The 15,263-nt window shown below is 38.8% G+C and overlaps 1 protein-coding gene across 7 annotated transcripts in view; it reads left to right on the forward strand.

Moving 5' to 3' along the window:
* TCF4 (transcription factor 4) overlaps positions 1-15,263 on the forward strand; it is a 428,999-nt gene that overhangs the window by 350,104 nt on the left and 63,632 nt on the right. For all 7 annotated transcript variants that reach the window (XM_066602510.1, XM_066602505.1, XM_066602506.1 and 4 more), the window contains 2 exons: positions 9,896-10,001; positions 13,668-13,798. In XM_066602510.1, the coding sequence (XP_066458607.1) occupies positions 9,896-10,001; positions 13,668-13,798 (237 nt within the window). The remainder of the gene's footprint in view (positions 1-9,895; positions 10,002-13,667; positions 13,799-15,263) is intronic.

A 15,263-nucleotide genomic window follows, 5' to 3' on the forward strand; every position in this document is an offset into this window, starting at 1 on the left:
CGAAGTCACTTCGGTGACACATAAGCCGAGTCTGCAGGATGTCCTAATAACATAATGCTGCCCTTACGAGAAAGTCACTCCATGTGGTAACATTAAGCAGATTTAAAGCAGCGCGCACGTCCCATCGTACATAATCCCCAACAACCCCCAACGTGGGATATTTTACCTTTCTGTGATCTTCATGTACTTTACGTAATGATATGATTAATGATTATGGATTGCTCTGTAAATCTCTGCCGCGACTTAACACTAAATAGGAAATATGGGAAAGTCATCCCATTCCACTTGTGTTACATCATCCCCAGGCCTGGTTGGAGTTGTTTTTTTTAAGTATATATATGTAGATGTAGCAGAGCTGAGCTTGTGAGATGTGATGGAGCAAGTTTCCACACCGTGACAATACAAAAATCTGTAAGGGCACCTCTTTGGTAGATGTATGGGTCTACCGTATGGGCCTTCACCCTACTGAGAGAGAGGAGTTAGCGCTGGCATTCATTTCTGCTGTGCTCATATCCACCGGGGTGCCAATCAGTTTCATAGCGGGATATACAGTGCTGTACAATGGCGCCATACTGTACCAGATCCCATGTGTCGGGATTCTGAAGGCCACCCAATGCACACAACTCTTCCATGTGTATAAGACCTTAAAGGGGTTCTCTGGGACTTTTACTATTGATTACCTGTCCTCGGGATAGGTCTTCACTAGTTTGTTTATTGGTGGGGCTCCGCTGCTCAGGAACCCGCTGATCCCTAGGTTTGCTATCAAAGTGGGCAGCACTAGACGACAATGGCGCTGTCAACATTGCAATTGCCCAATTTGGTATTATGGCACAGCACCGATTGAATTCAATGAGAGCTGTTCCTGCAGTACCAAACCGGTCCACTGCATTATGGACAGCACTGTCTGCTTCCAGTACTGTCCACACTGACAGCAGGCCTGGTGATCAGTTGTTTGGTGGGGATGCCGAGTGGTGGACCTTCGCTGATCAACTTGAGGAGCTGTTCTGAGGATAGGTCCTTAATAGTAAAAGTCCTTGACAACCCCTTTAACCTTGGGCTATATGGCCTATTAAGTCTTGCGGCACTCATCAACTTCAATTTTTCCTTATTGGTGGAAAAAAATCATATTTATCTATGTTTGTGGCAAAATTTCCATCCATTTTTTCCCATGATGCAACTGTGATTTTATTGCAATTTTCACGCCATTTTCCTATCACTGGGTAAGAGAACCTTAACGGATATGTCTACTTTAGACACTTCGTATCCAATGCGCCCGTGTGACTGAGCCCTCACTGCAGAAAGAAGAGGGCCGTACTTCAAGACGGACGTCTCTCTGCAGCGCTGAAGAAAGAACGCATGACTGGCAATGAAGCCGGTCACATGTTCTTTCTCCCGGCGCTGCAGAGAGACGTCCGTGTTGAAGTACGGCCGCCTTCTTTCTGCATTAACACGGGTGCCGATGCGCCCCTGTGACTGAGCCCTAAGCCTGAGGGCCATAGATGGAAAATAGGTGAATGCAACAATTGAATTAGCTGCTAACAGCATTTTCCGTAATATTTGGGAACATTTACATATGGCGCAACGTCGCGGTCCGCGCAGCACCTTCCATCACTCTTAGCGTTCTTACTGTCGTTATTTTCCCATATGCGACCACAGAAATGTTTGAGAAGCGAAATTCTGTCTTTTTTTCCTGGCCCACAGGATAATGTCCAGACGATTAGTCACATACTTTTCTTTCATGATTTCATGATATGGAGGCAGAGGAGGCCGCGGCCTTTTGTGTTGTTGTACCAAATTGTACAATTATTTTTAAATAAAAAAAAATATTTTTTAATGTTTCCTCCATTCTAACATGTTCCATCATCTGATGGTAGGAACGGGTTTTTAAAAAATATTTAAACCTTTTTTTTAGAAATTTTCTATTGGGAAATATACAATCAGGTGAAATGTCATGTTTTCAGCTTTTTGCACAATTTAAAAAAATAAATAAATTGAAATCCTAGAAAGATTAAAACTATTATTAATTTATTATCATCACTATTTTATACTCCTTTGATTTTTCTAGTGATTCTGGCCTTGTTTTTCCTTTTTACTCTGTATGGAAGGTTATGAAACGCCCTTTCTTGGGTTGTCAGATTTTGGTCTTTTTTCAGATTTACAATGATTTCTAAAGAGAAGGTTTCTTCCAAAAATGACTAATTATAGAAATTACATTTTTAGGGAGATTTTGCTTAAAATTTTCAGTCACAATTTGAGATGAGCGAACGTACTCGGTAAGGCCGATTTCGCAATTGAGCACCGCGATTTTCGAGTACTTCACTACTCGGGTGAAAAGATTCGGGGGTCGCCGGGGGGCGCGGCGTGGCGTGGTGGAGCGGGGGGTAGCAGCGCGGAACAGGGGGAGCTCTCTCTCTCGCCCTCTCCCCCCCCCACTCCCCTCTGCAACCCCCCGCTCACCCACGTCGCCCCCCAAATCTTTTCACCCGAGTAGTGAAGTACTCGAAAATCGCGGTGCTCGATTGCGAAATCGGCCTTACCGAGTACGTTCGCTCATCTCTAGTCACAATCATATATATATAAAAATCCTAAAATCCTGCATTTTTTCCCACTGACTACAGAGCCTCATACTAGTCTGTCACTTCCTGATCTGTAGAGAAAGCTTTGCAGCCTTCATCTCACTAACATCACAGGCAGGATTACACTGAAAGGTGACACCTATGTGTAGGTAACACAGGATCCACCATTCACAATAGGTATAAGCTGTGACTGTCTGCTCCCGCAGGTCACAGGGCAAGTCTAGAACAGTCTCCTATACTTGTCAATGGGCCCCCTCCTATCCACTGGGTGAATGCCCATGAAGCTGCTGTAAAGCATTCCTCTGAATACTGTTAGATGCAGCTCAGGAAAGATGGCCGCCCCCGTAGTCATGTATAGACCACAGAATAAAAAAATTCTACAATCCTAAAATAAAAACAGAGTTGAAAAATGGAAAATGTTTCTCTATCTGGTTTTAATTAATAATAAAAAAGTGATATAGTCGCTTTAAGGGAGATTGCATTTGTATAAGCTTTAAACATATAGGAAAAAAACATACGAAGCATATGCCATTTTAAGCATACATGTATGTTTTATGCTTATGTGATAAATGTATGGCTATAGGTTTCCATACATTTTTGTCCATTTTTACATTCCAAAATATACATTTTTCACTACAAAGTCTCTCTAAAAGAAAAAAAAAAAATTATATATATATATATATATATATATATATATATATATATATATATTAGTCAAACGCCTTTTTTTTAGGTATTTAAGAACAAAAACACTAGATGTTAAACATATGGAAATTTTACATTTGCTTTTGACTGTGATGTAAATTAAATCAGATATGTGGATCAAGCCTTTTTTGGGGCCGAAGTACGTGGTATGTTATTACTCAAAAATGAATTGTCAGGGAGGTCAAACATCCCCAGATCGCACTGTTATACTACGTTTGACCAATTATACTTTCTGGATGCGTCGAGCAATACATTAAAGACTTTTTTTGTATAAAAATATATAATCAACGGATGGCTGGAACGTGGTGTAAACAGCCGCTATATCACTGCGTGTCCTACAAGACGAGCTAACACAAGAGTCGTGTCCAAACGGCAAGAAATAGAAAACTTCACGAATGGCCTTCCCACATTTTTGATTTGTGATAAAAGTATGGCAGCCAACGGCCTCGAGCCTCTTATGTTGTTTCCACGGGACGCTTTTACACCATTTTTAGTTTTTTTGTTGTTTTTTTTTAAAAAAAAGAAAAATACTAAACATTTCTCAATTATTTTTACCAAAATACATGGAAAACTTGGAGGCCAGAAAATGCTGTGAAAGCCTCACATGTGGACACAGTTCGGCCTCTGATGGACCTCGGGACGTTTGGGAATTCAAAAAGTAGCAAGTAAATCAGGCCAAACTGGTGAATTTCTGCCATGGAAACAGAAAAATACATCTACATTTTATGTTGATCTGTATTCAAGGTCATGTAAAAAAAAAAAAAAAAATCACATTTTTTTTTAATTGTCTAAGAAAATATCAGAAAATTGTCTCTTGCACTAAAAAATATCCTTCCTAATAAGTGCAACACATCTATTCTCTATGACATTTACATCACTTATGGATACTTAAAAAATCCCATTTTTTTGCGTATGTTGCACATTGACCACATATATAAAAAAAAAAGTAAAAATTTTGTTGAATGTGTCAGGACGACAAACAAAGACGCCTCAAATTCCTCGTATGCATTAGGCATACGTACGGCCGCCATATTTTAATTCCAAACGCGGCGTTCCCCACCGCATCCACTTTTGATACATTGTGTATTTAAATCTCCATCCGAAAATGTCTTCCATATGCGACGATAGTCATCGAATTCGCCCAGAGATTCATTAGCCAACACATACGAGGTAGCGACATTACGCCATTGTGATATGCGTTCCTATAAAGAATTAATTGTTTCTATGTGTTCATCACTGCCATAGGGAAATATTTGATTTTTAACCTTTTCATGCCGGCCAGACCCCGTTGTTCGCGACTCGCTGCCAAGTGCCTTTACCCCCTAAGGCGCTGAACTGGTTAATGTTGCAGATGTCTTTTTATTGGTGGAATTTTCCCCTTCATTTTGCTGTGACAAGCGAATGTCAGAGTAGGCAGCCTGCCAATTCTGTGATCTGCTGCCTGCTTCAAAATGGAGGCAGGAGGGTATCCATTTTCATCACCGAGATGACAGCGCCTCAGTCTTTCTGGCCATCTGGAAAGGAGCGTTCTAAAAAGGATAAAAAAAAAAAAGAGAACGGGAGAAAAGACAGGACCGAAAAAATAGCTAAAAATAAAAATAAAAAAATTTACGAATGTGTGTTTTTGTATATTTTTTTCCCTCTCCCTACAAACAGAACCAGCTCTTAAACTGAAGCCGTATGCATGTCGCTCCTTTGTGGTATGGTGGGATGTTTATATACAGTCTAAACAAGACATAAATGTGCTATTTTTATTTTCGAGCCTCTACAGAATTCCTTGTGTTCTGCTAAAGTAGAAAGAAATGGAGTTTCTTTGGCGAGCTTTAACGTTACGACACGTACTGTTTGTAAAAAAAATAAATTAAAAAATGTTCTCCCGATGCACGCCCTGCATGTTGGTGGTCTCCTTCAGATCCAGGTTTTAACGTCTCTTTCATGTGTCTGCGAAGGGAACGTTTACGGAGCGAGTGATATGGTGCTTATTGCTCTAGATTTTTTTTTTTTCCAATTGTTCAATTGTTTCACTCGTTCCAAGAATGAAATATTTAATAGGGAGGCACAATGAATGCGCTTCTTTATTGGATACATGGGAGTAGACTGGAAAAGAAAATAGAAGAAAATATAACTCGCTATTAAGCCGCTCTCCAACGGCGCTAATCCCAAATGATTAAACCGATATGAAAGATTGAATTGTTCCGGTAGCCTACGCAAAAAGTTGTGGCGGCCATGAGGTAGTGTTTAGGAGAGTTCGGCCTGTCGGAGGTTTTTTTTATGATTATTGGTCATTAGTAAGAAGCTATATGGCGCACATTACAATGAGGAGATTATAGGGAATTAGAGGGCATCTAAAGTCACTGTTCATTCATATCCATGTAAATGGTGGGTTAAAAATACGGAAGTTACATACGGTAGTGGAGATATAGAAAAATCAGATTCTGCCAAATATTGTACCTATTGAAAAATAACATACCGGCCTTTTCAAGGTTGGATACACATGGGCAAGTGCTATATCGGTGCAAGAAACTGATGTCGCGCTTGTAAAATGCAATTTCCACTGAAAGTAGGATGTGATTCTCAATGGAAAGTTTTGAAAATCGCATCACACTTGCGTGAAACTTATATTTACATGGAAGTGTCATACGATTTTTTTCATTCGCCCATAGCAAATAATGGGCAGGTGTTAGGACATGCTGCAATTTTTTCAGTCTCCCACCATAGCTGCGAGAGGAGATACATGCATGTAAACAGGCCCATTGAGAACAATGTGTTCTATTTCCGATTAAGTGTTGTGTGTCTCACAATGCACAAAACTCGCAAGGGAAGGTCAGCCTAATTCATGTTGCGTGATGTGAAGTGACTACTGATAAATAACCCCTGTAAAACATTATCTGCTCTTATATAGCAGACTATAACTACTATAATACTGTACCCTATGTACAAAATTATAACTACTTTAATACTGCCCCCTATGTACAAGAATATAACTACTATAATACTGCCTCCTATGTACAAGAATATAACTACTATAATACTGCCTCCTATGTACAAGAATATAACTACTATAATACTGCCTCCTATGTACAAGAATATAACTACTATAATACTGCCTCCTATGTACAAGAATATAACTACTATAATACTGCCTCCTATGTACAAGAATATAACTACTATAATACTGCCTCCTATGTACAAGAATATAACTACTATAATACTGCCCCCTATGTACATGAATATAACTACTATAGTACTGCCCCCTATGTACAAGAATATAACTACTATAATACTGCCTCCTAAGTACAAGAATATAACTACTATAATACTGTCCCCTATGTACAAGAATATAACTACTATAATACTGCCCCCTATGTACATGAATATAACTACTATAGTACTGCCCCCTATGTACAAGAATATAACTACTATAATACTGCCTCCTAAGTACAAGAATATAACTACTATAATACTGCCCCCTATGTACAAGAATATAACTACTATAATACTGCCCCCTATGTACATGAATATAACTACTATAGTACTGCCCCCTATGTACAAGAATATAACTACTATAATACTGCCTCCTAAGTACAAGAATATAACTACTATAATACTGTCCCCTATGTACAAGAATATAACTACTATAATACTGCCTCCTATGTACAAGAATATAACTACTATAATACTGTCCCCTATGTACAAGAATATAACTACTATAATACTGCCTCCTATGTACAAGAATATAACTACTATAATACTGTCCCCTATGTACAAGAATATATCTACTATAATACTGCCTCCTATGTACAAAATTATAACTACTTTAATACTGCGCCCTATGTACAAGAATGTAACTACTATAATACTGCTATGCACAAGAATATAACTACTATAATGCTGCCCCCTATGTGCAAAAATATAACTACTATAATACTACCCCTATGTACAAGAATATACTATAATACTGCTCCCTATGTACAAGAATATAACTAATATAATACTGCGCCCTATGTACAAGAATATAACTACTATAATACTGCCTCCTATGTACAAGAATATAACTACTATAATACTGCTCCTATGTACAAGAATATAACTACTATAATACTGCCTCCTATGTACAAGAATATAACTACTATAATACTGCCCCCTATGTAGAAGAATATAAATACTATAATACTGCCCCTATGTACAAGAATATAACTAATATAATACTGCGCCCTATGTACTAGAATATAACTCCTATAATACTGCCCCCTATGTACAAGGATATAACTACTATAATACTGCCCCTATGTACAAGAATATAACTACTATAATACTGCCCCCTGTGTACAAGAATATAACTACTATAATACTGCCCCATTTACAACAATATAACTCCTATAATACTGCCCCCTATGTACAAGGATATATCTACTATAATACTGCCTCCTATGTACAAAATTATAACTACTTTAATACTGCGCCCTATGTACAAGAATGTAACTACTATAATACTGCTATGCACAAGAATATAACTACTATAATGCTGCCCCCTATGTGCAAAAATATAACTACTATAATACTACCCCTATGTACAAGAATATACTATAATACTGCTCCCTATGTACAAGAATATAACTAATATAATACTGCGCCCTATGTACAAGAATATAACTACTATAATACTGCCTCCTATGTACAAGAATATAACTACTATAATACTGCTCCTATGTACAAGAATATAACTACTATAATACTGCCTCCTATGTACAAGAATATAACTACTATAATACTGCCCCCTATGTAGAAGAATATAAATACTATAATACTGCCCCTATGTACAAGAATATAACTAATATAATACTGCGCCCTATGTACTAGAATATAACTCCTATAATACTGCCCCCTATGTACAAGGATATAACTACTATAATACTGCCCCTATGTACAAGAATATAACTACTATAATACTGCCCCCTGTGTACAAGAATATAACTACTATAATACTGCCCCATTTACAACAATATAACTCCTATAATACTGCCCCCTATGTACAAGGATATAACTACTATAATACTGCCCCTATGTACAAGAATATAACTACTATAATCCTGCCCCCTATGTACAAGAATATAATTACTATAATACTGCCCCCTATGTACAAGAATATAACTACTATAACACTACTCCTATATACAAGAATACAACTACTATAATACTGCCCCTATGTACAAGAATATAACTACTATAATACTGGCCCTTTGTACAAGAATATAACTACTATAATACAGCCCCTATGTACAAGAATATAACTACTATAATACTGCCTCCTATGTATAAGAATATAACTACTATAATATTGCCCCCTATGTACAAGAATATAACTACTATAACACTGCCTCCTATGTACAAGTATATAACTACTATAATACTGCCCCCTATGTACAAGAATATGACTACTGTAATACTGCCCCCTATGTACAAGAATATAACTACTATCATACTGCCTCCTATGTACAAGAATATAACTACTAAAATACTGCCTCCTAAGTACAAGAATATAACTACTATAATACTGCCCCCTATGTACAGGAATATAACTACTATAATACTGCCCCCTATGTACAAGAATATAACTACTATAATACTGCCCCCTATGTACAAGAATATACCTACTATAATACTGCCCTCTATGTACAAGAATATAACTACTATAATACTGTCTCCTATGTACAAGAATATAACTACTATAATACTGCCTCCTATGTACAAGAATATAACTACTATAATACTGCCCCCTATGTACAAGAATATATCTACTATAATACTGCTCCTTTGTACAAGAATATAATTATTATTATTATACTGCCCCCTATGTACGAGAATATAACTACTGTAATACTGCCTCCTATGTACAAGAATATAACTACTGTAATACTGCCCCCTATGTACAAGAATATAACTACTGTAATACTGCCCCCTATGTACAAGAATATAACTACTGTAATACTGCCCCCTATGTACAAGAATACAACTACTATAATACTGCCCCTATGTACAAGAATATAACTACTGTAATACTGCCTCCTATGTACAAGAATATAACTACTGTAATACTGCCCCCTATGTACAAGAATATAACTACTGTAATACTGCCCCCTATGTACAAGAATATAACTACTGTAATACTGCCCACTACATAGCAACAGTTTTCCGCACATATATAGATATCAGGTTCTTCTCCCTCCCCCCATCCCAACCCGATGATCATCTTAGAAGTGCTTATATAGACATCAAGAACTCTTGTACACAGTGAATATATTCCACATAATACTCAGGGTCATATATACCCATCCTGGTAGACCACGTCCCATTTTTCACTAGGTGGTGTAACTTGTATATAATTTCTCTGTCCAGATGAGCTAAATTTGTAGCAAGCAAGAGGTGGGGAATTGTCCCAAAGATCATTAAAAAAAGGGCCAAACTAAGCCCGGTTGTCTCAGGATTCAAAACTCTGCACCGTAATACAAGACCCTTTGTCATGGGACCACGTCCCGTTGGTTGTGCCACTAATGATGAATAAGGTTATCTGATGGCCTTCTGTATATTTATGGTATGTATATTTTTATTTGCAGGTTTATGCCCCATCAGCAAGCACTGCCGACTACAATAGGGATTCACCAGGTTACCCATCCTCAAAGCCACCTGCCAGCACTTTTCCTAGTTCCTTCTTCATGCAAGGTAAAGCAAAATGAACAGTACAGTATTTACCGTATTACACATGCTTTATATAGCACCCACTTATTCTCTAGCGCTGTACATATATCATGAATATACAGTGGAAAGTAAACGTAAGTAAACTCTTTGGAATGACCTGGATGTCTGCAGTGATTACTAATAAAGGTAGTTTCATTGTTAGACAAACACAATTGGATATGTCTATGTACACATGCCAAAATTGCGAATGTTGAGGCTTCTATGTGGATCCTACCACTTTTTCAAAAAGTCAGAAAGTGAACGGGGCCTAATGTTAGGGGGTGTGGCTGCGTGTGTCTCATTACATTTGCCCATGATATACACCAGACACGAGTATGCTATAAAGCAAACACCTATGCCAGCTCCTAGATAGGTTTCCATCTGGTGCATGTAGGTGTTGCCCTATGAAACAAATCTATTCAGACTCTTAAAACACCAGTCTAAGTAAATATGCCCCAATGTAATGGGTTTTTTTTTGAGCACATTAAGTGATCATCCATAGTACAGGGAAGAAAAAGTAAGTGAACCCTTGAAGTTAATAACCAGTGGATTATCCTTGAACAGCTATCACCTCCTTCAAATGTTTCCTGTAGCTGCAAATTAGAGTTGTACAATGATGTCTTTCAGATCATCAATATTTCTGGGATGCCTTGCTTGCATTGCCTTCTTCGGGTCATGCCAGAGCATCATCATAGGGTTCTAGAGGTTGCCCAGTTTCTGGACAACCCCACTTCAATAGGGCTGCTTGTATTAAAATTTACTTGTGTGCTTCAGGTCATTGTCTTGTTGTATTTCCCAATGTCTTCTCAACTTGAGGTCATGCACAGCTGCCCTTACATCCTATTATAAGATGTTCTGGTCCACCTTAGAAGTGATTGTTTCATTAAAGACCACAAGATATCCAGGCTCTGAGATGGCAAAGTAGCCTCAAACCATGATGCTTCCTCCACCATTGTACCAAACCATGATGCCTGACGGGCGTCTTTTTAAATGCATGTTGGGTGTGTTTGCGATTCGCATCTATTAAGAACCAATACTTTTCAATGAAAGCGGTCACCCTTAAAAAATATAGCAGCGAATCGCAGAACGCACCTAACTGCGCGCACCATTTCCATAGCTATCCCCTGCTGCTACTATAACAGCTGCAGCAGGGGATTCCTTGGATGTGAAAGCCCTGGATGCTGTCACATTCAGGGGTTTCACCTTGTGGTCAATAGGGCTGGCAGCAGCAGCAGCGCCGACCCCATTGAGGACATACAGAGAAGATCGCGATCCTATGGCACAGCTGTGGCAGAGGATTTCTCATCTCTGCGGGGAGTCCTCTCATCACTGAACATTGTGACAGCACTGTCACAGTGTTCAGTGACAAAGGGACTTCCTGCGGGGGATGAAGAATTCCCCTGCCAAAGATGTCACAGTTGTTGAACAAGAGCAAGATGTTCTCCCATTGCTTTCAATGGGGCTGGCGCTTCTGCAGCCCTATTAAAACCAATAGAATGATGGCAAGCCCGGCAGGGATTTTCAAATAAGGGCTTTAAATATAAGTCTTTCCTTAAAAATCATCGCTAGGTGGTGTAAAAAAATTTAAAAAATATATATTCACCTCTCCGGCGCTGTGGGGCTCGGAACGTCTAGCTGTTTCTTCTCCCTGCACTGATCTGAAGCTTTTTCAGCAGGCGGGGATTCCCGCCTGCTTCAAGGGCTGTGTTTGATTGGCTAAGAGGTCATCCGAATTACAATAGTTTATAACCGGACAACCCCTTTAAGGTTAATTACATATTGTTACATTGTTTCCTTATCACATATGTGGCTATATTTCCATTCACCTGGCTATATATTTGAGCTGTGTGTCATCTACATATTTGCCCAGCTCAGAATTAGTGTGGAAATGCATCAAGAATTGACATGTGAAGATTTTTTGGTGTACCAATGATTCGCAACTGTATGAAGTACAGCATGGATTTCAATAGCATTCAATGGAATGCTAAACGTTGTGGATTTTGCCAAGGATTTGGTTGCAGAACTCAAAGCAATAGTGAAATTGCATTGTGTGAATAAAGCATTAATAATATGTATCTCAAGGGAGGATTTGCTGCAATTGTATCCAATTCTCTCGTGTTCTGAATATTTGTTACAATGTATAAGTGCAGGAAAATGAATTCCCCTGGAGTGCTTAGTGCAGGAGTTGTGATAGCAACCATATATGTTGTCAGGGGCTGGCTAGCAAACTTTAGCCTGGTGGGCAAGCATGTACCACTGGCCCATGCGTAGATGCCCACCCTAAAGGTGGAAACACAATGTGTAGATGGCAGGACCAGAGTCAACTTCATAACATAAATGCAGCACCAGAAACAAGCTGATAACCAAGATCATACCATAAATATAGCATCAGAACCAACCTCAATACAGAAATTCAGCACTAAGAACCAAGCCAAACGCCACTAAGTATGATGAAATTCAATTTTATTAACATTTTTCAATATGGTATTCGCCCTCTTTTGGCCTCCATGACTATAGTAACCCTCCTAGGCCGCTTTTCACCATATTCTGATAGATGTATGGAGGGATTTGCCTCCATTCCTTGAAGAGAGCTTCAGATAGTGATGTGGGGTATGATGGGCGTGTTGGGCATGCACTGATACGGCCTTCTTGTCCCCCCCAAGTCTCAACATTGCATGTTGTATGACATGGTGATTGGTCATGTTGGTAGAGACATGGAGCTTTGCCAAAATATTGCCACAGGGTAAGTAATGCCACATTGTCCAGAATGTCTCTGTACCCATTGGAGTTGAGGATAGACTTTACTATAACCAATGGTCCTAATCCTTCTCAGCAGAAACACCCCCACACTATAACAGAACCTCCCCCAAACTTCACTCTTTGTATGATGCACTTGTGTAGAAATTGCTCTCCAGGCAACCGCCAAACCCAAGTGTGGCCATCCGATCAGAACATGGTGTTTCCACTCATCTACAATCCAAGAATGACGGTCCAAGCACCATGACAGGAGCCTCTGTGCATTCACTGCTGTGATGTTGGGCTTGTGTACAGCCGCTCGTTTATGGTGACCCTTCGCATGCAGTTGCCTACGGATGGTTCTGGTTATAATGGCTGTTCCAGTGGCCTGTGAGACCTGAATAAGGCTTCTTGTAGACGATGTGCGAGATGCCTTTACAGCCCGTGCAAGACTTTGTTATCCACATTCTGCCAGTTTAGGAGTCCCCCTGAACATGGCGGCACCGCACACACCGGAGGGTTTCGGTCTCTGAATAACATTGCCAACAGTGGACTTCGGAAGGCCCATAAGTGCTGTACTGATTAGCAGCTCAGATGTCATTCCACCACCAGACCCCGTTGTCCGCTCTACATCTGGGGCCTCTGATGGCTTCTGTATTGGGGTATGTCTGTCTGATATTCTATTTGCGCATCCCCTTCACCTGTCAGCACAAGATTGATGGGGGACCCAATACTTCTGTCCATATGGGGTGTACATGGCAGCCCATACTGCTTGCTCTACAGCAGTCTATACAATGTATATGTTTTGGTTCTGTTTGTCAGTGTTACATTGTTTCCTTCTGGCATACGCTATGTTTACAATCAGTCCTCCTTCTTCACAAGGGTTTTCTCATTGTTGTCTGTCTCTATTTTTAGATGGTCACCATAGCAGTGACCCGTGGAGTTCGAGTGGAATGAACCAAGCTGGTTATGGAGGGATGTTGGGCAACTCTTCTCATATTGCACAGTCAAGCAGTTACTGCAACATACATCCACATGACCGTTTGGTAAGCGGATTTTATCTTATCAGTTGATTTCTGTAGTAGGGACGTTCTCTCTGTAGTAGTAAATGACCTCTAAACCGAGTGGTCCAAAAACCAAGTAATGCATAAATTGTCTTAAAATTCTATACAAAGGCCCTTCTACACGGAACGATTAGCATTCAAAAAATCATTAAAATGAATGATAATCGCTCAGTGTAAATGCAGCCAACGATCGGACAATGAACGATAAATTGTTCGCTTTTTGTTCTTCATTCATTTTATGCAGACATAAAAATCATTGTTGGCTCGTTCACAGTTTAATTACCAATCTATCAGATAGATAGATATGAGATAGATAGATAGATAGATAGATATGAGATAGATAGATAGATAGATAGATAGATAGATAGATAGATAGATAGATAGATAGATAGATAGATAGATAGATAGATAGATATGAGATAGATAGATATGAGATAAATAGATAGATAGATATGAGATAGATAGATAGATAGATATGAGATAGATAGACAGATAGATAGATAGATAGATAGATAGATAGATAGATAGATATGAGATAAATAGATGTGAGATAGATAGATATGAGATAGATAGATAGATAGATAGATATGAGATAGATAGATAGATAGATAGATAGATATGAGATAAATAGATAGATATGATAGATAGATTAGATATATAAGATAGATACGAGATAGATAAATATGAGATAGATAGATAGATATGAGATAGATAGATATGAGATAGATAGATATGAGATAGATAGATATGAGATAGATAGATAAATATGAGATAGATAGATAGATATGAGATAGATAGATAGATAGATAGATAGATAGATAGATATAATGGAGATTCAATTATGTGCACATGCTCTAAAATTGGGTCTTGGTTTGAATCAAGATTAGTGACTAGTTCTAGATAAATCCACCAGGTGAACTATATACGGATCCCAGTTTGCAATCTTAAGTGTAACAGAGAGTGAATTCTTCTATTCCCTGAAAGGCAGTAGAGCCAAATTAAATGGTCTTATAAAACTGTTAAATCCACAAGATGTACAGCAGGGGAGTACAAACATAGATTTTAGATTTTACAGTAAAGACTTTTGGATTAGCAAACCACAAACGAAGTGATTTGCATGGAATTACATCCATAAACTTGAAGAGAGAAGCAAAGCCGACATTTTCTTTCTTCTCTACCGCAGTCACAAGGATAAATGACTCCCAAATCACCAGGAAATTTTCACTGTACACGTCAAGGCACTCAACCTACAAATTAATTAAGAACTAGCAAGATCACAGCTTAGAGGGCTTGTCCACCATGAACAACCCCTTTTAATTAAGCAGATCCCCTATGGCGCTCCATGAAATCAAAGAGCATTTTTGAAATGCCAAGATGCCAATGGTGTTCTAAGGCAAAATCCGGGCTTTGCAATGGCTTAAAAAGTACAAATAATGCATACATAGAT

This window comes from Eleutherodactylus coqui, chromosome 5 (genome assembly GCF_035609145.1).
Source record: "Eleutherodactylus coqui strain aEleCoq1 chromosome 5, aEleCoq1.hap1, whole genome shotgun sequence".
NCBI lineage: Eukaryota > Metazoa > Chordata > Amphibia > Anura > Eleutherodactylidae > Eleutherodactylus > Eleutherodactylus coqui.